At 37.0% G+C, this 26046-nt stretch overlaps 1 protein-coding gene and 1 long non-coding RNA gene across 4 annotated transcripts; one reads left to right on the forward strand and one right to left on the reverse strand.

Moving 5' to 3' along the window:
* The first annotated feature begins 1296 nt into the window (after nucleotides 1–1296).
* Nucleotides 1297–17762, forward strand: LOC107803227 (uncharacterized). Of its 3 annotated transcripts, none has more exons than XM_075249338.1 (4): nucleotides 1297–4493; nucleotides 5044–5666; nucleotides 5813–5904; nucleotides 17588–17762. In XM_075249338.1, exons 1-4 carry the CDS (start codon nucleotides 4415–4417, stop codon nucleotides 17598–17600), a joined length of 807 nt encoding a protein of 268 aa, XP_075105439.1. In that variant the 5' UTR covers nucleotides 1297–4414; the 3' UTR covers nucleotides 17601–17762. The 3 variants fall into 3 exon arrangements, with proteins under 3 accessions (XP_075105439.1, XP_016482354.1, XP_016482353.1); XM_016626868.2 differs by lacking the exon at nucleotides 17588–17762 and adding an exon at nucleotides 9153–10582 and having other exon boundaries at nucleotides 5809–5904; XM_016626867.2 differs by lacking the exon at nucleotides 17588–17762 and adding an exon at nucleotides 9153–10582.
* A 618-nt stretch (nucleotides 17763–18380) lies between these two features.
* Nucleotides 18381–19815, reverse strand: LOC142179411 (uncharacterized). The gene is made up of 2 exons (XR_012707456.1): nucleotides 19637–19815; nucleotides 18381–18632 (listed from the first exon to the last, which is right to left on the reverse strand). It is a non-coding gene; the product is annotated as an uncharacterized LOC142179411 (long non-coding RNA).
* Nucleotides 19816–26046: the final 6231 nt, after the last annotated feature.

Raw genomic sequence — 26046 nt, forward strand, 5'->3', positions numbered from 1 at the left:
CAGTAGCACCAGCAGCAACAACAGTGAAATCACAGCTTCATAGTAGTCTCAGATTATAATTCAAGTTCGGCAATCAGGCGTCCACCTAGAGAAAAGGAAAAGCTTCAGAATGCAACTCAAGTCAGCAATAAAAGAGGCTCGCGGAAAGAATGTGAGTCAACAGTCCGAAGTGATCAACAGAAGTTAGTCACAGTAACGAAAAAAAACAAAAGAGAAAGGCAAGAAGTTAATCCAAATGCAGAAGTTGATGAAAGATGTGGGTTGCTCAAGACATGACCGAGATCACAAGCACTACATGTCTGGTCTTGATCCGAAAAGTTGAAGTAGGATGAACTAGCACCTGCAACTAGCAAGCGTCAAGGTTCAAATCTAAAGTCTACATGAAGAACCACTCAAGATTCAAGATCAAGCTTCAGAAGACTTATAGATAGGAATATTGTAACTCATAGTTGACAGACTTAGTTAGTCTTTTTCATTTTTCATTTTGATGTAATAACAGGACCGCGGACCAGAACCTCGGTGGAACGGCACCTCGACCGACTGTCCACCTCGACATACTCCATCTTCTCACTCACCTCTGAACTACACGTGGCCTGATTCCTTTATAGCCAAGGATATTTAGGTAGCTCAGATACCAGGGCTCGGTCACATTCCCCTCTCTTTTAGTTTTAGTCTCTCCAAATAAGGGTCAGGTCAAAAAACTTGTCTAGTCAATCTTTGTCTGAAAACTCTGCGCATTTTCAGTCAAAGAGGGGCAGCTGTAGACATGTTATTTTTGACCCTCCCCAAGATTTTTTATATTTTAGCACATAAATATTTAACTTAGGCCTAATATATCCATTTTAACTATTTTTGACTTCTTTACTTTATTTTCGTCATAAAAATGGAAAATTACAAAAAAAAAATTTAGTATGTATCTTTCATAAAAAAAAATTTAAAAAATAAATAAATAAAAAATACAAAAAATAGTACCTCATTTTTATCTTTATATAATTTTGAAAATACAAAAAAAACATATAATAGTTTCATGTTAGCTTTTGCATTGTGTAGTATTTTTATCTTATTTTAAAATGAGTCAATTAAGGTGTTAGATCACAATTTTAAGAGTTTTGGAGCCCAATTCTTGGCCCAATTCGGATTAGTCCATCAAGCCTATGAAACTTTCTAGACTCTTCTTTGAACAAAAACAAATAAAAAGGACCCTAAGGACTTAACACAAAAGACCTAGGGACTAATTGGCAAAATACACAAAATAATAACCTAAACCTAGACTCTACATAAATAAACACCATCAGCCGTTTTTCTACATTGAGGGACCTTTCATCATCTCCAAGCAGATAAGATCTTAGCCGCACACTCATGGCTGCTTCTTCTTCTTCTTGAACAAGAGAGCATGGAACCAAACACAAAACCTTAACACCTGAAATACACTGAAGAGAGGAGAAAGCCGCAACAGTGCAAAAACAGACCCCAGTACATGAGCTTCATCTTCCTTACATCTAAACAGCTATGAGAGGACCCTAGAACCAAGGATCTCCGTCGCTACCACTCCACCGGCGGCCACACGCACATAGTAGCTTTTCCCCGTTGCCATCTTTCACCAGCGGCGCGACCCCTGAACCTCGTCGCTACTCCTTCTGTTCACCCTCACAACGAGACCCCATCAGCCTTCTTCTCCTTCTTCAAAAAAAAACTTGAAAAACCCTAAAGCTAACGCCTAAGACGCAACAATAACAGCCGCAATTGCTCACCTCAGTTCATCTCCCAGCAGCTTCAACACACAGACACACACATATATAAATGGACATGGGAGGGAGATAGGGGAACAACAACAGAAAATGGAGGAGAAACAGTGAATTTTTTTAGAAAATACAGAAACAGAAAATGGAGGAGGAGGAACGGAGGGTGTTTGTTTGTCCGTCTCTGAGGTATTTTAATGTCTTGGAGGTACTCACATTAAGGTGGTCGTATTTGAGTTTTGAGTCCCGTCCAGAGGTCTCCGGCGAGGTTCTGTCAACCATTTCATCCGTGGTCCAGAATTGAAGGCTCATTTCTGTTTCGGAAAATTAAATCAGTGAAGTATCACATCTTTTCCTCATCATTATTTCCTTTACATCATTTTGGATGTTTGATTTCCATAATAAGTTGTCACTGTTATTTGTTTTGGATTGTTTAAATGCCGATTAGGAGCTTTTCTCACATGAGCTTTACCAAGTTCTATAAAATCCAGTTAATCGTTTTTAGTTTTAGACTTCTTTTGATGCTATGTTGATATTCAGTTTTGTCTTGTTAGCCTCATAGTTACAATCTAGTAGTAGCAATTGTGATTTTTAGATTGCGTTTGTTTGTTGAGCCATGCTAGATTAGCTGAAGGAATTTAGTTAGTTGTAATTGAATTTGGTTTAGAATTAGGGAATGCAAAATCGAAGTGGTTCGTGTGGCTTAATTTGGAGTTGAACCAGTTAATACTTAAAATATTAGTAACTCTCTAGAACTCGAGGTATGCCATAATAACCCACTGAATGAATGACCCTCATAATTTAATTTAGAAACCTCTTGATTATAGTAGATTGAGGTGTGTCGTGCCAAACAAAAATGACAATTGCATGTCCCTCGTTTAATTAATCTTATTTGATCCTTAAAATTCGAGGCGTGCCACCTATTGAATTTCCATGGCCCTCGCAAAGTTGCAAATGCGTAATTGCTTTAGGCGTGTTATTTTAATAAATTATTTTCCTAAACTCGAGTGCACATTTATGTGACCCAAATCAAAATCTCAACAATGTTATGATATGTCAAAAACCACGGGTGCATTTATGTGACGTGATTCGAGACGTGTTTTAATAACGTTGCAATTTTCTTTAAAAAATGAATAAAAGTGGTTAAAACTAAAATTTGCACATAGGTTCATAATTGTTTAAAATCAGGTAATTAAGCCGAATATAACAGTTGAGTGCCCGTGCTAGAACCACGGAACTCGGGAATGCCTAACACCTTCTCCCGGGTTAACAGAATTCCTTACTCGGATTTCTGGTTTGCGGACTGTTAAACAGAGTCAAGCTTTTCCTCGATTCGGGCTTCAACCGGTGACTTGGGATACCATAAATCTCCCAAGTGGCGACTCTGAATCTTTTAACAATAAATCCCATTTCGATTGTCCTTTAATTGGAAAAACTCATTTATACCCTTCGGGGGGTGTAGGTAAAACGGAGGTGTGACACTACGGACCAGTTCCTAAAGTTAGTATTTTGTTGTCCTTAGTTGAGTTGTAACTTTGTGATTGTTCTTATTGTATCTCCTAAACTGCTTAGCCAGAAGCGTTGATTAGGAACCCTTTTGTAAAATTCGTAAACTCTCTGAGTTTATGTTGTGACTAGGTTTAGTCATAAGTTAAAGTCTTTGTAACTAGATAGTGACAAAGTGGCTTGTGATAAGAGTATCACAAGTTAGTTACAGTCTTTGTAACTAGAGAGTGACAAAGTGGCTTGTGGTGAGAGTACCACAAGTTAGTTGAGTTGAATTCTATGTAATTGAGTCATTACAAAGTGACTTGTAACGGGTGTTTAAAAGTTAGTGAAGTTGAAAGCCTGCAGGTGTAGGTTGTGGTTTTTGTCCCTTTAAGTTGGGATTTTTCCACATAAAAATCCTGTGTCTCATTTATTTACAACTTTATTAGCATTCTCAACATAACATCATAGAGGACCAACTATTCTACTGATTGGTGGACTTATACAAACTAAACACCGTTATTTTTGTTTAAATTGGTTAAAACATCAAAACTTTTCGAATAAAGATTTCCACCAAAACACACTCTCATGATGTTTTAATGGAAAATAATTAGATCTTGCTACTCCAGTTTCCACCATATATGAACTTTAACTTTGACTTTTTAAAACAAAAAGAAAAAACTCTATCCCCCAACCCCCAAAAAAAAGAAGATAAAATAAAAATAGTACTCTCTAAATTTCAATTTATGTGAATCAATTTTGACCACATAATTTAAGAAAAATGAGAACGTTTGAACTTATGATTTAAAATAAAGCAAATCATATATATATTGTGTCTCTATAAATTATTATGTAAAAATAATTTTCAAATATAAAAAGATCATTATTTTAGACATGAACTAAAAAGAAAATAAGAACAATCAAAATTAAAACGGTGGGAGTATGTACGGACATATAATTAAATTAAAAGCAAAAAAGTGAGAGTAACACGGACAATATTCACGGAAAAGTGACGCCCCTCGTGAAATAGCCATAGGGGTGAGCCAATCCCCATCTTCCTCCCACAATCTGCCAGTCCTTTTTAAGTATTACTCCCACCATTTTCAGCTCCCACAAAGCAAAGTTACAGAATTAAATAGAATCAGAGAACAAGAGAGGGTCCAGACCATTAGAATCGAACAATCATCATGCCATCAGGTGCCAAGAAGCGTAAAGCTGCCAAGAAAAAGAAGGAATTGCAAGCAAAGGACCCTTCCAACTCTCATGGTACTTCCCTTAAATAGTACTTCTTCTTTTTTAAAATCTTTTTCATCAGCTTGTGGTTAGTTTTACTTAAATCATTGAGCAGTCTGTTACAGTTGTCAAGTGAATCTTACTCGTCTAGACTGAAGTAAATGTGATACTGTGCTTACGCTCTGTTAGTCCAATCTGGACACACCAATATGCCACTTTGTATCAATTTCTCACCTTTAAGAACTTTACAGCTTTGACTTGTCTCTCAATTGCTTTGTTATATGCTCTTGTATCGCTTACTTTAGTATATGTTTTTCCGTACTCATGTGTCTCGCAGTTATTCTCCAATTCATTGTCTTTTTAGTTTGGACGCACACATTTGTATATAAGAGTGTTTTGTGCTTGATTCATGATTGTATTGCTAAGAGTCATTTCCAATTTCTGAAATCAATGCCAACCCATGTTAATTTCGTTATTTTCTATTTAAAGTTAGTTTTGATATGTGGGTTTATATAACTTCTGAGTGATTGTAATTCACTTGATTCCTTTCTGAATCACTGGGGGATGAACCATACTATGGTAGGAGAAGACCTAAAGCATGATGGATCCGAGAGCCTGAACATAAATATTGAGCATGTTGAATCCGGGAAAGAACCTTCTGAAAAAGGCTCACGGAGGAGTTCCAGTAGTAGTAGTAGCAGCAACTGCTGCAGTAGCAGCAGTTCGGATGAAAAACCTGCTGTTGTTGACAAGAATTTCTTGGTTGATAATGCTCCACCTGTTGAATTAGTGAAGGAACCTGATTCTTTTGCTAATGACCAAGTCGTTGAGAACCTTCCAGGAGCAGATGCTCGTAAATCAATTGTGGAAACAGCCTCTTTATCTGACACAATTCAAGTGACAACGGGTTCATCTAATACTGATAATGTGAAATCACACACTGCGGAACCGGCAATGAAGGAAAATTTGGGTTTTGTGGATGGAAAAGCCACGGTTTCAGAAGTTCTGCTGGAATTAGAGAAAAGGATTGATGAAGCAAGTGAAACATTGCATGATGGTGCTATAGCAGCTTCAGATGCAAAAGTCTCCACGTTCAAAGAAGATGAAGAGAAACTAGAACTGTCTTACAATGCTCCTACAGTTGATGCCACTGTTCATCCAGATAATGTGAAAGAGACTCCCACTCACGAATGCTATGAGCATCAGGTCTTCTACATTCTTCTCTTGCTTTTTGTTTCATTCGGTTATAAGAATGCTCCAAATTATGCATTGCAGCGTTCCAAATTGTTTATTTTTTATGTAGTGAAAATTTTGTTAACTTTTTCCCTTACATAACTATTTGCATCAGCCAGTGGCTTTGGCTCCGCGACCAGTGCAAACAACTTCCTGGAAGAATTGCTGTGGCTTATTTGAGGTTTTTGCAGGATCAAATACATAACTTTAGGTGGGAAATGATCCTTCTTTTTGATGTATTCCCTATGCAAATTCCTGTTTACCAGTGAAAGGTTTACAAGAAAAAAATATGGTGTAGCCTTTTATTAGTTGGATATATATACTTTTGGTCGTTTTGTGTCTTATACTTGATTTTGTTGATATAATCACTAGGTGTTTTTTATCTGAAAATAGTTTTTTTGCTGTGTCTTTGAACTGCTACTGTGTGGTTTCATTCATAAGGCATTTCTAAATCATTACCTGATTTATTACAAGAAGAAAAGATGATGATAAGAAAGGTTGTGCAGCCCACAGAAAGCTTCTTAATAGCTGAATATACTGCTGGTTGATTTCATTTCCTCTTGAAATTTTTTAGCAGTCTTTTATACCTCCTAAACTCAATGATTTAATAGTTCTGCACCAGCTTGAAACACACTGTTATATCTACTTATATTCCAACTATTGGTGGCAGTCCTATTATGGCTAGGGATCTTATCTTGGGTGGATTGGGGAAGCCTTAGGTCGTTCTTGCTCTGAAAAACCTTTCAAAAATGATGTAGAAATAACTAGGTGTCTCTCTCCTCGAAGTGACTTGTAAGATACGCGTTAAGTGTTACATTAGGCTAAAAATTTGACGTGGCACGTCTTGCCACATGTTGCACGGCACCCCGTGCCAAGAGGGCATTTTCAGAAACTCAAATTTTCGCCCATCTGTCCCAAATTTGGCCTGGCACGTCGTGCCATATGTCGCATGGCAGTCGTGCCACATGTCGCATGGCATGTCGTGCCAAGGTATTTTTCCCGGAACAGATTGCTGCTCTGCTACCCTTTAGTATAAAAGTAATAACTTCTTGTAAGAATGTCAGAATGATGAACGGTGAAGTTCTGGAAACGAGACACCTAGTGCTTTTATTTGATACATAGCTCAATTTACTATACATTGGGAGATATGATGCTCAATTTACTATACATTGGGAGATATGATTGCTTGAAATTAGGTCATGTGCGTCTATGTTCACTTTCTTCTCGTAAACATTTCCGTTTTGTTCCAAACTACCTCTCCTCCCTTATAGATGTCCATATGACCTTCCAAACATAAGATTTAGGTATTATACACCTTTAGAACTTTTCGAACCCCCATGTGTCTATCTTAGGGTTTGAATGATGACGTAATACTTAGCGAAAGATTTTTCGGGGCATAATGACATTTCTCCTCGACTATCAAACTTGGTTACTCCTTGAATTGAGAGTGAATGTTTAGGCCTTATGTCAAATTCTAATATCCTTTGTGTACCAAAATTTGGCAAGCTCCCCATGTTTTTCGAAAGTTCGGCAAAGTTTACTTTATAACTAGAGTTACACAAATAAATTTCACTTGCCCAAATATCACAATGCAGCATCTCTACATCCAATCACTTGATCCCACAATATACAACATCACCAAGGCATCAATATATACATCAAGGTTATCACTCTCTCTTGTAACAACTGTCGTCCAACTATTAGGGCTGCTAGTGGAATAAACTCACCATGACTCATTAGGCAACTCTTTTTTATGCTTATAAAAGTGCTTGTGCTAATTCATAGAGTCACGTTATTTCTACTTTCATATTCCCATGTCAACATGCGCAACGTTCTTAGCCTTAGCTGTGTCGTGCTCCTTTAACCTCTCCCTCGGGGTTCATTCTCACATCATCAACTCACGCACTCACTTTCTAACTAGGACCTTTGTCCTATACATCCTATATATCTCCCTTGCTCACAAAATATGGTATTTCCGTTTGTAGTGTTACCTTTTACTCAACTAGGTCGACAGTTTGTGATTGGATTCTTGTTGTTGGAGGGTATATCGTTTCTATGTGAAAGACGTATCATAATCAACTCCTCACGAGTTTCCAACAGGTATTGAAACCTCAAAGGAAATTTCTAGTTGTTTGGGTTATTTTCCAAATCCTATAGTAAGGAAGTGTGACACACAAGAAATGGTAGAACCTTGGTCTATCAAAGTATAAGAAAGACGGTCACACTATTAAATTACCCGTGATGACGATATTTGATGCCTCTGCTCTCTGTTAGTCTGTCACGGCCCAAGCACATGGTATGTATTGTCCGCTTTGGACCTAGACCCGCAGGAATTTGTCTTTTAGGCTATGCCAAATCGAGTCCCAACAGTGCGCGTATCATGTGGATTGGTGTTGTACCTTATAAAGCTCTTCACTTTCCTCTCCCATTTCAATATGGAATTTGCCTAAGGTGACATGTGCACCCCTTCTTCAGAAGTTTGCCAAGCTTGCCAACCAAGAAGCTTGCAAGTCCTACTCGAATCGCCCTCGTTTGCCCGCCCTACATTATGGGTGTCACATTCCCCCCCCCCCAGGACTCAGCATCCTCGCTGAGGTTTGCCCCACTATCGTCCCGATACTATATTTGTCATGACCCAAGCCCATGACACGTATTGTCCGTTTTGGGCCTAAGCCCGCAAGGAATTTTCTTTCGGGCTACGCCATATCGAGCCCCAAAAGCGCGTGTACCATGTGAACTTGTTGTGCCTTATAAAGCTCTTCATTTTCGTCTCCCATTCTGTTGTGGAATTTGCGTAAGATGACATGAGTACCCCTTCTTTAGAAGCTTGCCAGCCTAGAAGCCTGTCAGTCTTACTCAACTCGTCCTCGTTGGCCCGCCCTTCGTTATGGGCGGCACAAAGCCTAGTTGGTCCGCCATTTGCCTGAGCTCCTTTCCTACCTACACCACAACCTACTGGGTTATTAAACCGAACTGGAGGAGGTACAGTGAGAGTAGTAGCTGTAGAAGCTGCCCGAGTAGCTGTGCCTGCTTGAGTTGAAGGCAATCTCTCATATGGCGTGGATCATTGCAATGGTAGTATCCCCTTTGACCAAATCGACAAAGTCCATAATGTATTTTCTGACAAGTAGGGAATTAGGGGTAAGACTGAACTGTCCGACTCTCAGTAGGTGTACTATGCCCCTGATAAGCTTGATTTCAAGCCTGTTGATTCTGCCCGGAGGGAGACAGGTACGAAAAGGATTGAGCCATTGATTGACTCTGAGCTATGTGATTTCTATTCTTTGCTCCACCTATCTGCACGCTATTACCACCTATGGTCTTTGGCTTTTTGCTAGCCTCCCAATATTGTTTGATAATTCTGTCAAAAACCTCTATGCGTTTGACTATGTAGGGATCAAGATGGAGTACATGGATTAAGACCGTCCACAGATCTTTTGACCCTTTCTTTTTCTGTAGGGACCAAGATGGGGGGATGCTCTGCTACCTTGTTAAACTCCATTTCATACTCCGTAACTGTCATCATACGAGGTTTTCAAATACACGCCTGAGTTCATCCTGTTGGCTGCTGGGCAGGAACCTTTCCATGAAAGCCTGTGTGAACTGTGGCCAAGAGATTGATGGTAGATTCAGACCTCTGCTCTTCTTGTAAGTTCTCAACCATCTTTCAGCTTGAGTCAACTGCTACCCAACCTGCTCAATAGCCTGAGTATCCAGACAACCTACTGAAATAAATATTTCTTCAATTTTCTCCAAAAATTGCATTCGCTGCTTTTGGGTCCATGCATGTGAAGGTGGGAGGGTGAAGCCCAGTGAAGTCTCGTGACTTAACTCTAGCTCAGGGTTGTAAATAGCGCTTGCCTCAGCGGTAATAGTGTGAGGCGATGCGATGTGATGCATGCCTCTGGCGCTATTTGCCTCTGTTGTGTGGCGATATCAAAAAGGCGAGCGCCTCTGCTTGAGTAGTGAGAGACGTTGGGTAGCGAAAGGCACCAGCAGCGATGCTTTTTTGAAAAAAGGAAAAGAAAAAGGCCGCGATTGTCGGCGATTAAAATATAAATTAGGGCTTGAGTTCGTCGACCCAGCCCCACAGCAAAGAAGCAAACAAGATTTCCTCTTTCTTCTTCAAGTTTCTTCGATCAGGACATCAGGTATGCTTCTCTTTTCTTCTTTCTTCTTCTCCTTTCTTTTCCTTCTTCAAGTTTCTACCTTTATCCATTTTCTTTCTTTCTTCTTCTTCTTTCTTTCTTTCTTTTTTCTTCTTTCTTCATTCTTCTTTCTTTCTTCTTGTTCTCCTATTTTTTTCCGCTGGGTTGTTTTCGAGCGAGCAGTGGAGAGCTTTTTAGAGCATTCTTTCTTCCTTCCTTCCTTCCTTTTTCTTCTTCTCTTATATTTTTTTTTTTTTGCTCTGTTTTTCTCAATTCCATCACCGTTTTTTCGGGCAGAGGCAGACTGGCAGAGAGCTTACTTCAAACCTGAATTTTTCTCCTTTTTTCAGTTATAGAGTAGAATTAATTGTATATTGGCTCGATACTTTCTTCCTATAAAACACTTTGAAAGCTAGGTTAAGCCAGCAGTTGCAGCAAACACAGTGCCGACTTCGTTTACAATGTTGCTTCTCTTAGCTTTTCTGGTCTAGTTTTTGGTTTCACTGATGTCATGGATCAAAATCAGTCACCGGATGAAGAAGCTCGTGTATCTGCCGCAGGCTCGAAATTGTTGAAGAAGAAGCTCGTGTATTTCTTTTATGCCTTCTAGTTTTTCCTTTTACACTTATCACAAATTTATTCGTTTATTGCCACTGGCTTGTATACTACAGTCTACACGCTATTTGTTTTTTGGACTGGATATTTTTAAAGTGTTCAATATTTCAATTGGTCATATATTTAGTTAAGGTGTCTACATGAAACTTTGTGACAAGTTCGATGGGCTGTCTATGTATTCAACCTAAATAATATCAGGGGATGGTAGAAAGCCGGCTGATATCTTTATGAAGCAAGGAGTAAAGGTTACAACTGAAACTAAAGTTGAGAAAGAGGGCAGATGAGGCAGGGTATTCCGTCGGCTCTTATCCACATGATAAGAACAAAAACATCATTTTCAGTACTCTTACCGGCAGGGGGAATAACTTTATGAAAGATACCGAGAAAAATATATATATACCAAATTTTAAGTTATGAACTATTGTCAACGAAAGTGTATGGGAAAATGCTGTGATTATGGCTTACTTGGGGTAAAAGAAACTGTTATGGCTGTGCATCAAGAATTGCAAGACATCCATCGTGCAATTTACTTTGGTTCTTCAGTGATATGGTGATAATGATCATGATTCTGAGAAAGTTAGACGAGTTCAAAATCCGCCTCTATTTCTTAGTCGTTACTTGATTTACATCTTCTTGTTCTTGTTGTCATCTCTAATTTGGCAGTTACGAGCAGACCATTCATTTCTAGCCTTATCTTTTGTCTTTTCGGCTGTCACTACTCTCTCTATCTCGTTGCCTTCGTTTCTTCTCTTCTCTTGCACCAGAAAAAAGAGAGCCCAATACTTATACCATGGCATTCATACTTCCCTGGTTCCAGATGGATTTAGCTAGCAAGTTTTCCAGAATGTTTGATTTTCACAAACTTCCAATCTTCCATGGTCTAGATGCAACTTCTTAGAGGTTAGAGGGTTTATTCCCAGATGAAGATTCTTCAATTCTCAAGTAAAGAAGGTTATTATCAGTCTTTCTTTTTCAAGGGTTAAGGGGATCAAACTGTTAGGGACCGCATGCTTGTTACTTCCAAAACTTATGTCGATATTTGATGATTGATCTATTTTAGAATCTTAAAAAATTTCTGCTCCAAAGGCTGATAAGTTCGAATTTGAACCCTGTGACATTGTTCTTCCAACTTGTTAGGCTGTTCTTGTTAGAAAAATAATAAACAAAATTGGCTTTGAGGCGTGAAAATGGACTGTCCTTAAAGAGTTATCGCCTGTATATTAATTTAGGGAAAATACAAAACGATTCTATTCAGGATACAACAAAGCCTGCAGTAACACTTGTGATTTTCTATCTCCACTTCATTGGAATTCTTGTGTATTTATAGGCAACCAATAGACCCTTTCAGAAAAGATGTCTTGTTTCACAAACAGACACGACTATTTATTCGAATTTTGAATTTAAAATTCAAATAAATAATTAACTCTAGGATCTCGTGCCTGTTGAGTTAATCTCGTGCCTGTTGAGTCAGTCTCGTGCCTGTTGAGACAATCTCGTGCCTGTTGAGTCAGTCTCGTGCCTGTTGAGACAATCTCGTGCCTGTTATGTGCTATTTCATAATGATCAGTTCCGAGGCTAACAGGCATGGTACGAGTAAGGTCGGTCCCGGGAGTGTTTCACATGACAGGCACGGAACTTCTTTCTTCCGATGGGGGAAGAATCCAACTTCCAACTTGCCAATAACAAACTATCTTACAATCCCCCACTAGTTTGTTATTTCACTTCATAACACTTGTGAATAATTGAAAGTATCTTTTACAGATTTGAACTTTCCTTTAGTGTAAGTATATTAAAGTTTTGATGAAGTTAATGGTATCTTAAGATTTGAACCACAAATCCTTGTGCCAAAACCGAAAATACCACACACACAGCGTTATCTAGTAGCTTAGAAAATCCAGTATTCGCTTTAAGCACGTTTATGGCCATGTGCTCATCCTGAATTCATGAATATTTACAAGATCAACCCTTTAAATCTTGCTAGAAGCGGCACCACTTCAATATTCATATAGGTGGAATTAGTTAATATGTCCCTGTTACTCCAGACATTAATAATTCCATTAAGATTAATCAACCTCTTCATGTAACAATATGCACTTTGGAGTTTGTCTTTATGCCCCTGTTATAACAAGCATTTAACAACTCCTTAACTCCTCATATAACAGTAAGTAGTACAATAGAATTAGGGCTCCTAAAGAGGAGATCAGTGCTTAAACAATACAAGTAACTTGTTATTACCCATTGAACTTATATTGTTAGAGTGTATACTAACTCAAAGTGGGGTTCCCATTCCTTGTATTTAATTTAAGGGTCTCAGCCCCATCCCTCCACAAGTTTGTTGTACTACATCTCTACCTAATGGCTTCGTAAGTGGATCAGCCAAATTCTTATTTGATCTCACATATATTATAGCTATAGCTCCATTTGTAATTAATTCTCTTATATAAGCATGTCTAAAGCTTATATGTCTCGATTTCCCATTATATATTTTATTGTGAGCAACACACATTGTAATCTCACTATCACAGAATATAGAAATGGCTGGCATAGGTTGTGGCCACAACTTTATATCAAGTAACATATTCCTCAGCCATTCTGCTTCTTTTCCAGCAGCCGCTAATGCAATAAATTCAGATTCCATAGTAGAATGGGAAATACATGTTTGTTTCTTGGATGCCCAACTAATGGCTCCACCGCCTAGAGTAAATATCCATCCTGATGTGAATTTATTATCATTAACACTTGTAATCCAACTTGCATCAGAATATCCCTCTAATACATTAGGAAAACCATTATAGCAAATGCCTAAGTGCTTTGTATATTTTAAATATCCAAGTACTCTACTTATTGCTTTCCAATAATCATTACCTGGATTACTGGTAAACCTTGAAAGTTTACAAACAGCAAATGCAATGTCGGGTCTAGTGCAATGCATTGCATACATCATACTACCTATCGCACTTGCATACTCCAACTGTGCTACTGCTCTTCCAGTATTTGCAGTTAGCTTAACACTAGAATCATAAGGAGTATTATACCCCTTTATTCCTAAATGACTGAATTTAGTAAGGATTTTATCTATATAATGTGCTTGTGACAAAGTCACTTGCTTGTTATCTCTTTTGACCTTGATTCCCAAAATAGTATCAACTTCATTTAAATCCTTCATTTTAAAAGCTGAGGTTAGATACTTCTTGGTCTCGGTAATTCCTTGTAGATTCGTACCAAAAATCAGCATGTCATCGACATATAAACAAATTATTACTCCATATTCTTTTGTAAATTTAGAGTAAATGCACTTGTCTGCATTATTATGTACGAATCCGGTTGATAGTATTACACTATCAAATCTTTCATGCCACTGTTTAGGCGCTTGTTTAAGACCATAAAGAGACTTTATCAATTTACAAACTTTTTTCTCGTTTCCCGGAAGAACAAAACCTTCAGGTTGTTGCATATATATTTCTTCACTAAGGTTCCCATTTAAAAAGGCTGTTTTAACATCCATTTGATGTACGTAAAGATCATAGATAGAGGCTAAGGATAAAAGGATTCTAATGGATGTTATTCTTGCAACAGGAGCATATGTATCAAAATAGTCTATGCCTTCCTTTTGAGTGAAACCTTTTGCAACTAATCTTGCTTTGAAGGTTTGGACAGAACCATCTGTATTGTACTTTCTCCTAAAGACCCACTTACAACCTATAGGTTTTGATCCAAGAGGAAGATCAACCAAAACCCAAGTGTTGTTGGATATAATTGAGTCCATTTCATCATTAATGGCCTCTTTCCAAAAGGCAGCGTCTCTAGAAGACATTGCTTCTTGAAACGTCTTTGGGTCTTCTTCAACATTTAATATAATAGGAATTTGATTACAAACGTTTGTCCTATCTCCTTCAACAAGAAATACTATAGATTGTGAAGAAATAAAATCAGAACCAAGGTGTTTTTCTTTTCTTATTCTTTGGCTTTTCCTTGGTTCTATTTGCATATCATCACTTCTTTCCTTAGTTTTAATAATTTCAGAAAGCGACAATTTATTAGCATTGATACGTTTTCCATTTATTTCAGTCATTTCATCAACATTGTCATTTATAAATCTATTTTCAATAAATTCAACATGTATAGATTCTATAATGACATTAGATTCTAGATCTAGCAGTCTATAAGCTTTGGAGTGTTGTGCATATCCTACAAAAACACTTTTAATTCCTCTAGGACCCAATTTTGTTCTTTGATGGTCAGGTACTCTATAATAGGATATACACCCCCACACTTTAAAATAATTTAAATTTGGTTTTCTACCATTCCAAAGCTCATAAGGCGAAATATGCATACTCTTTGAAGGCACTCTATTTAAAATATAACATACAATTAGTAGTGCTTCACCCCATAAATTATGTGGCAAATGTGCATTAAGTAACATAACATTAACCATATCCACCAAAGTTCTATTTTTCCTTTCCGCTAACCCATTTTGTTGAGGAGTATAAGGGGCACTCATTTGATGTATTAGGCCATGCTCTTCACAGAACTTATTAAATTCTTTAGGAAAATATTCTCCGCCTCTATCACTTCGAATAATTTTAATTTTCCTACTCCTTTGATTTTCCACAATAGACTTGTATTCTTTAAACTTTTGAAAAGCTTCGTCCTTAGTTCTAAGTAGGTAAACATATGTAAATCTAGAGAAGTCGTCTATAAAAGTAATAAAATATCTTTTGCCTCCTCTAGTTAATTCTCCATTTAATTCACACAAGTCTGAATGTATTAAATCTAATAGTTCTGTGGATCTTTCAACTTTACGAAATGGTTTCTTTGTCATCTTTGCTTGTATGCAAATTTCACATTTTATATGTTGAGTTTTACATGAGATATAACCATTTTTGGACATATAATTCAAGGAGCCAAAATTTAAATGTCCTAGTCTAGCATGCCATAAACAAGAATCAGACTCAACGATGTAAGCAGAAACATAATTTATTTCATTAATACTCAATTTGAACATGCCGTTACAGTTATAGCCTTTTCCAACAAAAACACCATTCTTAGACACTATTACATGATCAGACTCAATAACTATCTTGAAGCCTTTCTTTGACAGCAAAGCAGCGGACATTAAGTTTTTCTTCATATCAGGAACATGATACACATTCAGTAATGTCAACTTCTGGCCAGATGTGAAGTTAATCTCAATACTTCCTTTTCCAGCAACATCTGCCGCAACATGGTTTCCCATCAAGACTTGTTCAGAATCCTGCACTTCTGCATATGTCTTGAACATCTTCTTGTCATAACAGACATGAATAGTAGCACCCGAATCTAGCCACCAGTCTTGAGTATTTGTAGAAGCGGTAGCCACATTCAACTCTGTGACCATACCAATTTGCATTGCGGAAACCATGACAACCAGTCCTTGGGCAGAATTTTCCACTACGTTTGCCTTTTCAAAATTTTTAGATTTTTTAATTTTTCCAGACTTTTCGGCATTGCCTGCATTGAAATTTATTCCTGCCTTTCTATATCTGCAGTCCCGAATCATATGGCCTTTCTTTCCACAATGATGACAACTAAAGTTCTTTCTCTTTTTAAAAGAAGACTTTTTGGAAACTTTCAGATGTTTGTTCCTACTTCCTGAATCATTTTGACTGACAAAATTGACTGCGGAACTCGAAGGCTGATTAATAGCATCACGAGCACGAGTCTCACTTTCAATTTGAATGTGAGTACGAAATTGTTCCATAGTCATTTTATCCATAGAATGTAGGATTTTCTTTCTATAGTCATTCCACGAGGAAGGCAATTTCGAAAGAATAGCACCTATTTGAAGTGCATCAGGAATTTTAACTTCAAGATCACTTAGTTTTGATACTAAGATTTGCAGTTCATGAATCTGATCCATTATAGGCCTAGTTTCAAATATTTTAAATTCAAAGTACTGCAGAGCCAGGAATTTGTCAATACCTTGTTTTTCATTCTGGTATGCAGTTTGTAGAGCAGTCCAAATCTCTCTTGGTGACTTCAGATTGCAGTAAAGATCATAGAGTCGATCTGTCAAAGTATTCAGAATATGGCCGCGACACAACAGTTCATCATGTTCTCGTTTCTTCCTTTCTTCCTTGACTACGTCAGAATCTTCTGCTGTGGGCTCAGGCATCGGAGGCAAGGCAGAATCAAGAACAAAGTAGATATTGAGAGCGGACAACAAGAATATCATCTTGTCTCTCCAACGGGTAAAGTTTGTTCCATCAAAGCGATCAAGTTTGATGAACTCCTTCGGATTCTCAACAACAGACATCAATTTCTCCATAGCAGTATAACTCTTTAAGATTGTTAGAAAAATAATAAACAAAATTGGCTTTGAGGCGTGAAAATGGATTGTCCTTAAAGAGTTATCGCCTGTATATTAATTTAGGGAAAATACAAAACGATTCTCTTCAGGATACAACAAAGCCTGCAGTAACACTTGTGATTTTCTATCTCCACTTCGTTGGAATTCTTGTGTATTTATAGGCAACCAATAGACTCTTTCAGAAAAGATGTCCTGTTTCACAAACAGACACGACTATTTATTCGAATTTTGAATTTAAAATTCAAATAAATAATTAACTCTAGGATCTCGTGCCTGTTGAGTTAATCTCATGCCTGTTGAGTCAGTCTCGTGCCTGTTGAGACAATCTCGTGCCTGTTGAGTCAATCTCGTGCCTGTTGAGACAATCTCGTGCCTGTTGAGTCAGTCTCGTGCCTGTTGAGACAATCTCGTGCCTGTTATGTGCTATTTCATAATGATCAGTTCCGAGGCTAACAAACACGGTACGAGTAAGATCGGTCCCGGGAGTGTTTCACATGACAGACACGGAACTTCTTTCTTCCGATGTAGGAAGAATCCAACTTCCAACTTGCCAATAACAAACTATCTTACAGTTCTTGGTAAGGATGTTGAGGTTATCGGGTGCATCTTCCTGTTTCTGTGCATGACTTTTTCCATTCATCTCGGAAGGCCTAATGACTGTTTTATTGAGTTTGTATATTTTTTATCTTGCAATTCAGAATAATCTCTCTCACTAAGCATTTTAATGCATGATCCTTATAATTCTAATCAATATAATTCTAATCAATTCTTTTTTGATGCAGAAAGAAAGCATGAAATTGCTTGAGTCAATAATCAACATTTGGTGGCATCTGGTGGATCATGGAAGTTATACAGTAGTCTTCTTCTTCTTTGAATTATGGGCGACAACCGTAGCTACACAATTATATATTCAATAATCCTTGTTTTGTTTGAAAAACAGCTAAGAACTCCTTACTCGTGTACTCATCGTGGTTTAGAACGTGATTAGGCAAAGACATTCACATCTTATGGGTTCTTCACCAAGTCAAATGCGTGTTCAAATATACGATAATTAGCTTTGTGGAAAGACTTGTCAAATTTGAACAGATTGTTTGCTCCCAGGTATTCTTTTTCAGCCATGTTATGCTATATCTTTTGATTTTGAGAGATTTCTATCGTGTGTGCAGTGACATCATGTTCCATAGAGTTGCGGTACCAATTGAGCGAATGATTAAGAATGCTTCCATTGTTTTCTGCAAATGGATGAAAAACAATTAAAAAGGGGAATCTACGACTGGCATTTTCCATAAGTATGCAAAGAATTAACAACCATATACAAGTGTCTCCTGGGACTGGCATAAAATCAACTTTAATTAATGTACTTATTAGTCTGGCTTTTTCCAGGCAAAACTGCACGGGAGAACATTATTGTAAGTTATATGTTGAGAGGCATAAATAGATTGTGAACTAAGAAATTTAATCTTAGTACTTTAAAATCAAAGTGAGAATATGTATTAAATGATAAAAGTGTATATCAAAACACATGTTTTGCGTTTATTTATTTGGTGTAACCGCGTCAACACCAAATGTATTTACCGTTTTCATAGAAGAATATGAAACATGGCAAGGATTGTAAGACTCTAGGCGATGGTGGCAGGCTGGCAGCAGAAGCAGCAGCTGATGAACTGCCCATATTCCAATGGCGAATGTGATTGAATCAGAGAGGACTGAGGCAACGCCCCAATCAAAGCAAAGACTACAAAAGAATCCAGTGGCAGCATTGCCCATTGGGAAGTATATTGGAGAGAAGTGTTGCTGAAGATTAAATCCTGTACCTGTTAAGAACCACTGACACACACAAACTTTTAATGATAGATAGAACATTTTTAGTAAACAGATATATAGTCTGTGCACAATGGCCCTGTTTCATAGGCCTAGAGTAGGGTGTTATAACGAAGATAGTGTTGACAATGTAATTAAGTAACTAAAAGATTGTCAAGCGCAGGTTTTTAAACTTTTAGATGAGGCGGTGATATAATTCAACATGATACCAGCGATGCATATAGAGTTCATGAGCTTCATCTTATAGCCACCGATCATCAAAAGAATCTACACATGTTTGGCCTATGTAACTAAAGGTGTGTCCTCTCTAACAATTTAATTAAGCTTTTAAATGAGAAAGTTTCACAAGTCTAACAGATAGAAGATCTAGGAATTAAGGGGTGTCAAGGGGTTGCTAGGTGTGGCAAGGATTGGTTAGGGGTCATGAAGCCATGAAACCGAATATTGGACTGTTGATGACCAACATTTACCCATGATGAAACCATGGTCAATGGCAAAATTCATGGCCCAACAACCAATGCCTAAAACAATGACATGCATGCAGAAATTAAGGATCAAAAGCAAAAATATAACAAGTTTCAGCTGCCCATTAGCCATTTTTTGGATCTAAAAAATGTACAATAAAGAAGAAACCTCTTAATGTAGAAATGGGATTTCAGAGGATTTTCTGCATATATTCATGTGTTCAATGTAAGTTTCTGTGGTTCTTATAAATCTTCCGTATTAAAGAAGGTTTGGTCCTTTTCTTGCAAGGTTATGCGTGTTAAAGGGCTCTGTGGGGTTGTAAAGGCATTCTTTTTTTTTTTTTGGTTGAAAAGATAAGCATATTATAGATACTTAAACATGTACATAAGAGTTTGTGGGATGCATAACTTGCATCAGATGAGCACAACTAGAACTAGCTACATTAGCTACTACATTACTATTACTACTAACAACATCACTACTGCTGGTACTACTAGTAATTAACATAGAGCTTGATTTACGTAGTCATTTCTTAGCATTCCTACCTGATCCTGCTGGTAAAAAGGTGTGACAAAAGGAGGAAGACTTGAAAAAAGTACACAACGAGCCTCCACATTTACTGCTTCATGTTTAGCTAGACAATCTGCAACATAATTTTGTTCCCTGAAGATGCTTTGTATTTTTGGATCATCAAACTGATGGAATAATAACCTACAATCATTGATTAAATTAGTATATTTGACAGTCGGTGTGGTAAGCTTTCCAAGTATTGCAGTAGCATCTGTTTCAATGATCAGTGGTGTGAGTTGGTGCTGAACAGCTAATTTTAGCCCCATTATAAGTGCTAGCAATTCTGTCTGAATACTGGAGCCATGTTGTGCGCGTCCTACAAAACCTAGAATCCATTTGCACTGCTGATTCCTAAAACACCCACCTATAGATATTGAACCGTCTATATTTAACTCGAAACCCTGGCCAGCAGGTGGATGCCATTTAATATAGAAAGACAATAGTGAAGTATTACTGTTCGTAGGATTTGTGAGGTAATAATATTCAGCAGCCTGTTTGTAGAGCAAAGGAACACTTGATTTAAGAAATTTATGTTCAAAGAAATTTTTATTTCTTATAGACCATAACTGCCACAAAGCAAAAGGTAAAATTATGGAAAAAGGAATGCACTTATAGGATGGCAAAATCTGCTTATGTATGAAAGTGTGCCACCAAGCAGTATGGTTAATAGGTGCTGACCCCACTATATAAGTAGTATTTACCTTAAGAGCAGCCCAAAGTGCAGTAGCATTAGGACATTCCATAAAAGTATGATGTATAGTCTCAGGTGCCAGGTAAAGGTATTAAACGGGCCGGGTCAGCCCGGTTCCGGACCGGCCCAGACCGGTTTAACCCGGAACTGGCCCAGACAGATTAGAGGGGGCTGGGCTGGGCTAGGTAGGTGGGGTATAAGGGGTTGGTCCGTGTAGATTTTTAAAATGGGTAACCGGACCGGTTGAACCCGGTCTAGTGAACAGTAACCCTTACCGGGTTAACCGGCCCGGTACAACGGTCAATTTTTTTTTTTTAAATTTTCAAATTATGTGGGGCCCATTGACCGTTGGCAACGGTCAGACCTAGAAATTGGTCCGTTGGCCAACGGCAGGTTTGCAAAAATAGCCTTTTATTTTTAAAATTTTAACCCTTTTTCGATTTACAAAATTAACCTTCTCTAAAACTATAAATACCCCCCCCCCCCTCTTCTTTATTTCTTCACTCAACTCTCATTCCTCAATCTCAATTTCTCCCATTCTCTCATTCTCCAATTTTTAAGACTTCAAGTCTCCAATTTAATTTTATTTGGCTCTCTTTTCTTGAATTTAATTTATCGAGTTTTGTCATTCGGAATTTGAACTTTGAACTTTGAACAATTGAAGTTCAAAATTTAAATACTTGTTTGACGTTTGTTCGTGGTAACATCAGAATTGCCTAATCAAGTGCTCAATTTATTGGCGAATTCGGTGCACTCCCTCCAACTCTTCTCTCTTATTTACTATTTTAATTGCATATTTAATTTTAGCTTATACTTTAATTTTTACAATATGTTTAATGCTGCTAAAAGAACGTGTAAAAGAGTTACTGGTAGGGGAAATAAAAAAAAGAGATAGTCTTTCAGCATCTGGTAGTAATAGTAATAACCCATTATCATTTACACATGTTTCCGAATCATCGCATAATGATAATTTGGATATAGATTATGAACAATTACAAGAAGATTTTGGAATAGAAGATAATGAAATAGGAATGGAAGATGAGATACTAGCTACACCTACTAGTGTTGGAGTTGGTAGTGTTGGGGTTGCTACAAGGGGTGGTGGTCGTGGCACTAAAAGTAGACCACCTGTGGCTCCGACTACTAATCGTAGAAAAAGAAGTAAGGTTTGGAATTTTTTTGAAATAATAGAAGGTACTGATAGAGTTAAATGCAAACTTTGTAAAGGTGATTTTAAACATTTGACTGGAGGAAATTTAGGGGGGACTGGGACGCTTAGTAGACATATGAGAACTGAGCATCCCATAGAATGGGGCGCTGATGGTGATGGAAATCAAACAACTCTTAACCCTACTACTGGAGGTCTAGTGAAATATGATAAAATGAAGGATCGTGAGGAGTTAGCAAAAATAATTGCTTTGGGTTGTCTCCCTTTTTCTTTTGCTTCTTCATCATATCTTATTATGTATATTCAAAGGATTTACAATTCTTTATTTAAAGGTATCCCTAGAAGTACTTGTAGAGCTGATATCTTTAGACTTCATGGACAATATCAAACATACATACGTTATTTGTTTAGCCACCTTCCTTGTAGAGTTTCTCTAACTTCTGATATTGGCCATGCTGTTAATGGAAATGATTATTTGACAATTACATGTCATTGGATAGATGATACTACTTGTATGCAAAAACGTATTATCGCTTTTAGATATGATGAAGATCAGAGTCATATTGCTGCGTTTATAAGTAGTACTATTTGTGAAGTTGTTGAATTTTATAATTTAAATCAAAAAGTATTGTGTATGTCTTTGATAATGCTTCTAACAATAATGCCACAATTTCAATATTAAAACTGCATTTGCAACCACCTCTTGAGGAAATTTTTCATATTAGGTGTGCATGTCATGTTTATAATTTAATTGTTAAAAGGGGCCTTGATTTATTTTCAACTGAGATTACTCATGTTAGAAGAGCAGTTGGTGTTATTCAAGGAAATAATAGACAATCTAGAATAAAGGAATTTAAGAATAAGTGTGTCCAGTATAACCTTAAACCCAGATTCATGTCAGACGAAATTGTTACTAGATGGAATTATACATATATATTTTTAAAATGTTGCTACAAATATAGATTCCCAATAACTGAAGTTGCTAATGCGCATTGTACTGATCCAAACCGTATGCTAACAAGTGGTACTTGGGAGGTCATTAATGATGTTGTTAAATTTTTACATAAATTTTATACAGCTACTGTTGAGTTTTTTGGAGCATATTACCCAACTGTTACTATGGCTTTAATACATATAGCTGAAATTTCTTTTCTACTCTTTGAATTTAAGAAGAAAGAAAAATATAGGGATGTTGTTGAAAAAATGCAAGAAAATTCAAAAAATGTTTCTTTCCAATTCCTCCGATTTACTTAATTGGTGCTGTTTTAAATCCTTCTATTAAGATGTCTGATTGTCACCAATTAATGAATGCTTTATATACTTATATGGAGATTGGACCAACTGAAACCCCAGATTTATATACCTGTATGAACAAGCTAAATGGATATTTACAACAATTATATAATTATTATGCAAATGTAATTGATGATGCTGCTCTTACTGTAGGCAATGTTAATCCAACTATGCATTGTACCACTTCTGCTACTGTGGATGATGAAGAAGGACTTGATAGTTTTAATATTTTTTCTACATTTTCTAACACTCAAACCAGTAGCAGGAACATTGATGAACTTCAATTCTACTTGCAGAAGCAAAAAGAGCCTCGCACAAAGGAATTTTCACCGTTGGGATGGTGGCATGAGAATGGAAAGCAATTTCCTGTTCTTTTCGCTATGGCTCGGGACGTGCTGAATGTTCCAATTTCTACTGTTGCATCAGAGAGTGCATTTAGCCAAGCAAGACAATAACTTGGAGACACCCGCCACTCATTGGGAAGCAATGCTTTGGAAGTTTTAGTATGTTTCAGAGATTGGATTAGATCGGAACGAAGAAATCAAGGACGTGAAGATGTTGATAGCCCAGAAGACGAGGAACTTGGAGATATATTAACACATGGTAACCCATCCGAATTTAACACTCCAGAAGAAGGTCAATCAGTTCATATTGACTATGATGAACTTACTAAGGCAATGCAAAACCTTTGAATTTATTATTTTACTTGTTGAAAAAAATGTAAACTTTTAAATTTGTAAGTTTGAAACTTTGAAATTTGAATTAAGAAATAAAAGTAGCACTTGCAATAAGTGCATTTTTTCCCCATCTCCCTTGTATTCTTTATATTAATACTTTCTAATGCACTTATTGCACTTATTACAATATTTATACAAAATTCCAAAATAAATAAATAAATTAAAATTACACTAAACCTGTCCCTGCCCGACCCTCTTAACCTGTAACCCGTACGGTTCAGTTTTTACTCGGATGAACCCGAACCTGTTAAACCCGTTAAGAACCAACCCGGAACCGGCCCAGACCGTAACCCGTACGGGTCCAGAAAATGGAGGCCCTGACCGGCCCGGTTAGCCCGTTAAACACCGTTAGTGCCAGGTGACATTGTGAACACAAAGGTGAATTGATAATTTGTAACCTATGCAAATATGCAGCTGTAGGAAGCCTGTCATGACATAGTAACCATAAAGAAGGAAATCTTGGGTAGTATTCTGAGTTTCCAAATCCATTTATAGTGTATGACCTCATTTGTAGTGGAAAGATTAAGGGCATGTGCAAGAGTATAATACAAAAATTTAACAGAGAACAACCCATCCGGTGTAATTGCCCAATAAAGCTGGTCATAATTAACGGGCACCATTGGCATATAAGCATCCGTGATTGGAACTTCTAAGTGAGAAGGTAATACAAAAGGCAAAAGATGTAAGTGCCACTTATGATTAAAATAGTAAGCAGACACATTTTTGCTGTCCTCACCTTTGGGTAGGGTTCCATATATATAATTACGAACCAGAGAATTATACGATATCCATGGTTCAGTCCAGAAATTTACGTGTTTACCATCAGTCAGGTTCCATTTATAACCTAATCTACAACTGGACCAACCCTTAGTAATGTTTGACCAAGTTCTTGAAACATTCATTTTACTTGCATTAGAAGGCTTAAGATAACTATGGAGTAATACTTGTGACCATAGTTGAGTAGGGTTTTGAAACAGCCTCCAAGCAAGACTAGAATGCAAAGCTTGATTTTTAATACTGAGGTTTTAGATGCCCAATCCCCCTTGCTCTAAAGGTTGAGTAACCACGGACCATTTAATAAGATGTAATTTTTTCCTCTGAGGAGTAGTTCCCCATAGAAAATTTCGTTAGTATCTATTAAGGGAGGAAATAATATACGAAGACAGGGTGATATATTACATTAAGTGGTTAGGAAGGTTATTCAAAGTTGATCTTATTAGGGTTTGCCTTCCTGCTTTGGTTAAAAAGTGTGGTTTCCATCCAGCTAACTTATATTTGAAATTGTCACTTAAGAATTGATAGTCTCCTTTACTGGGTCTTGAACCAAAAATAGGAAACCTTAAATACTTACCAAAATGTGTGCCCTCACTTATATGAAAATTGTATTGTAATGCAACCTTCATATTAGCAGGACAATTCTTAGAAAAGAAAATCCGTGATTTGTCAAAGTTAATAGTTTGCCCCGAATGATGAATAAATTAATTGATGGTGTTAACTATGGATTGGCATGATTTAGATGTAATTTTTGAGGTCAAAATAATATCATCTGCGAAGAAAAGATGAGATAATTGAGGCTCTTTTCTACCTAGTGAAATGGGACGCCAAATGTGATAATCAATTTCAGAGTTTATTTTCCTTGACAGCATCTCTAAACATAAAATAAAGATATAAGGTGATAGATGATTGCCTTGTCTAATACCACGTGTAGGTGTAAAATAATCAGTAGGTGTACCATTTATTAGAATAGCTGTAGAAGTAGTGGTAATACAAGACATTACTAGTTTAACAAAAGTTGGAGGAAAACTAAGATTTTGTAATGTGTTATAAATGAAAGACCATTCCAGCTTATCAAAAGCCTTTTCAAGATCTAGTTTAAGCAGCATATTAAATTTTTTACCCTTCATTCTATGGAACCTAGAGATAATTTCTTGTACAATAATTGCATTATCAGCTGCTCGTCTATTTTTTTTGAAAACTGAATTGAGTCGGATGGATAAGGTGTTTCAGAACTGGTTTTATTCTATTAACAATAATTTTAGTAATAATCTTATAGATAGTATTACAAAGGCTTATAGGTCTGAATTGTGATATAGTAGAAGCATTCTTGTTTTTAGGAATTAAGCAAATAAAAGTTGTATTTATAGAAGAGTCAATCTAATGGTCCAAGAAAACCTTATGACAAAAATATTTGACAGAATTTCCTATGATATGCCAATATTTCTGATAAAATAAGGGATGTAATCCGTCTGGGTCAGGTGCCTTAAGGAGTTGAAATGAATTTATGGCATTTAAAATTTCAGAATTTTGTAAAGGAGTTATGAAACTAATTTGCTCAGTTGAGGTTAAGATATTAAAAGGGTGTACGAAAAATGAATGAGTAGAATTGGTTTTTTGAGTAGTAAAGAGATGTCTATAGTAATTAGTAATGTCATCTCTAATTTTTTGAGGGTCAGTAATCCAATTTCCTCCTAAGTCTTGAAGATCAGTTATACGATT

This window comes from Nicotiana tabacum, chromosome 3, assembly GCF_000715075.1.
Source record: "Nicotiana tabacum cultivar K326 chromosome 3, ASM71507v2, whole genome shotgun sequence".
NCBI lineage: Eukaryota > Viridiplantae > Streptophyta > Magnoliopsida > Solanales > Solanaceae > Nicotiana > Nicotiana tabacum.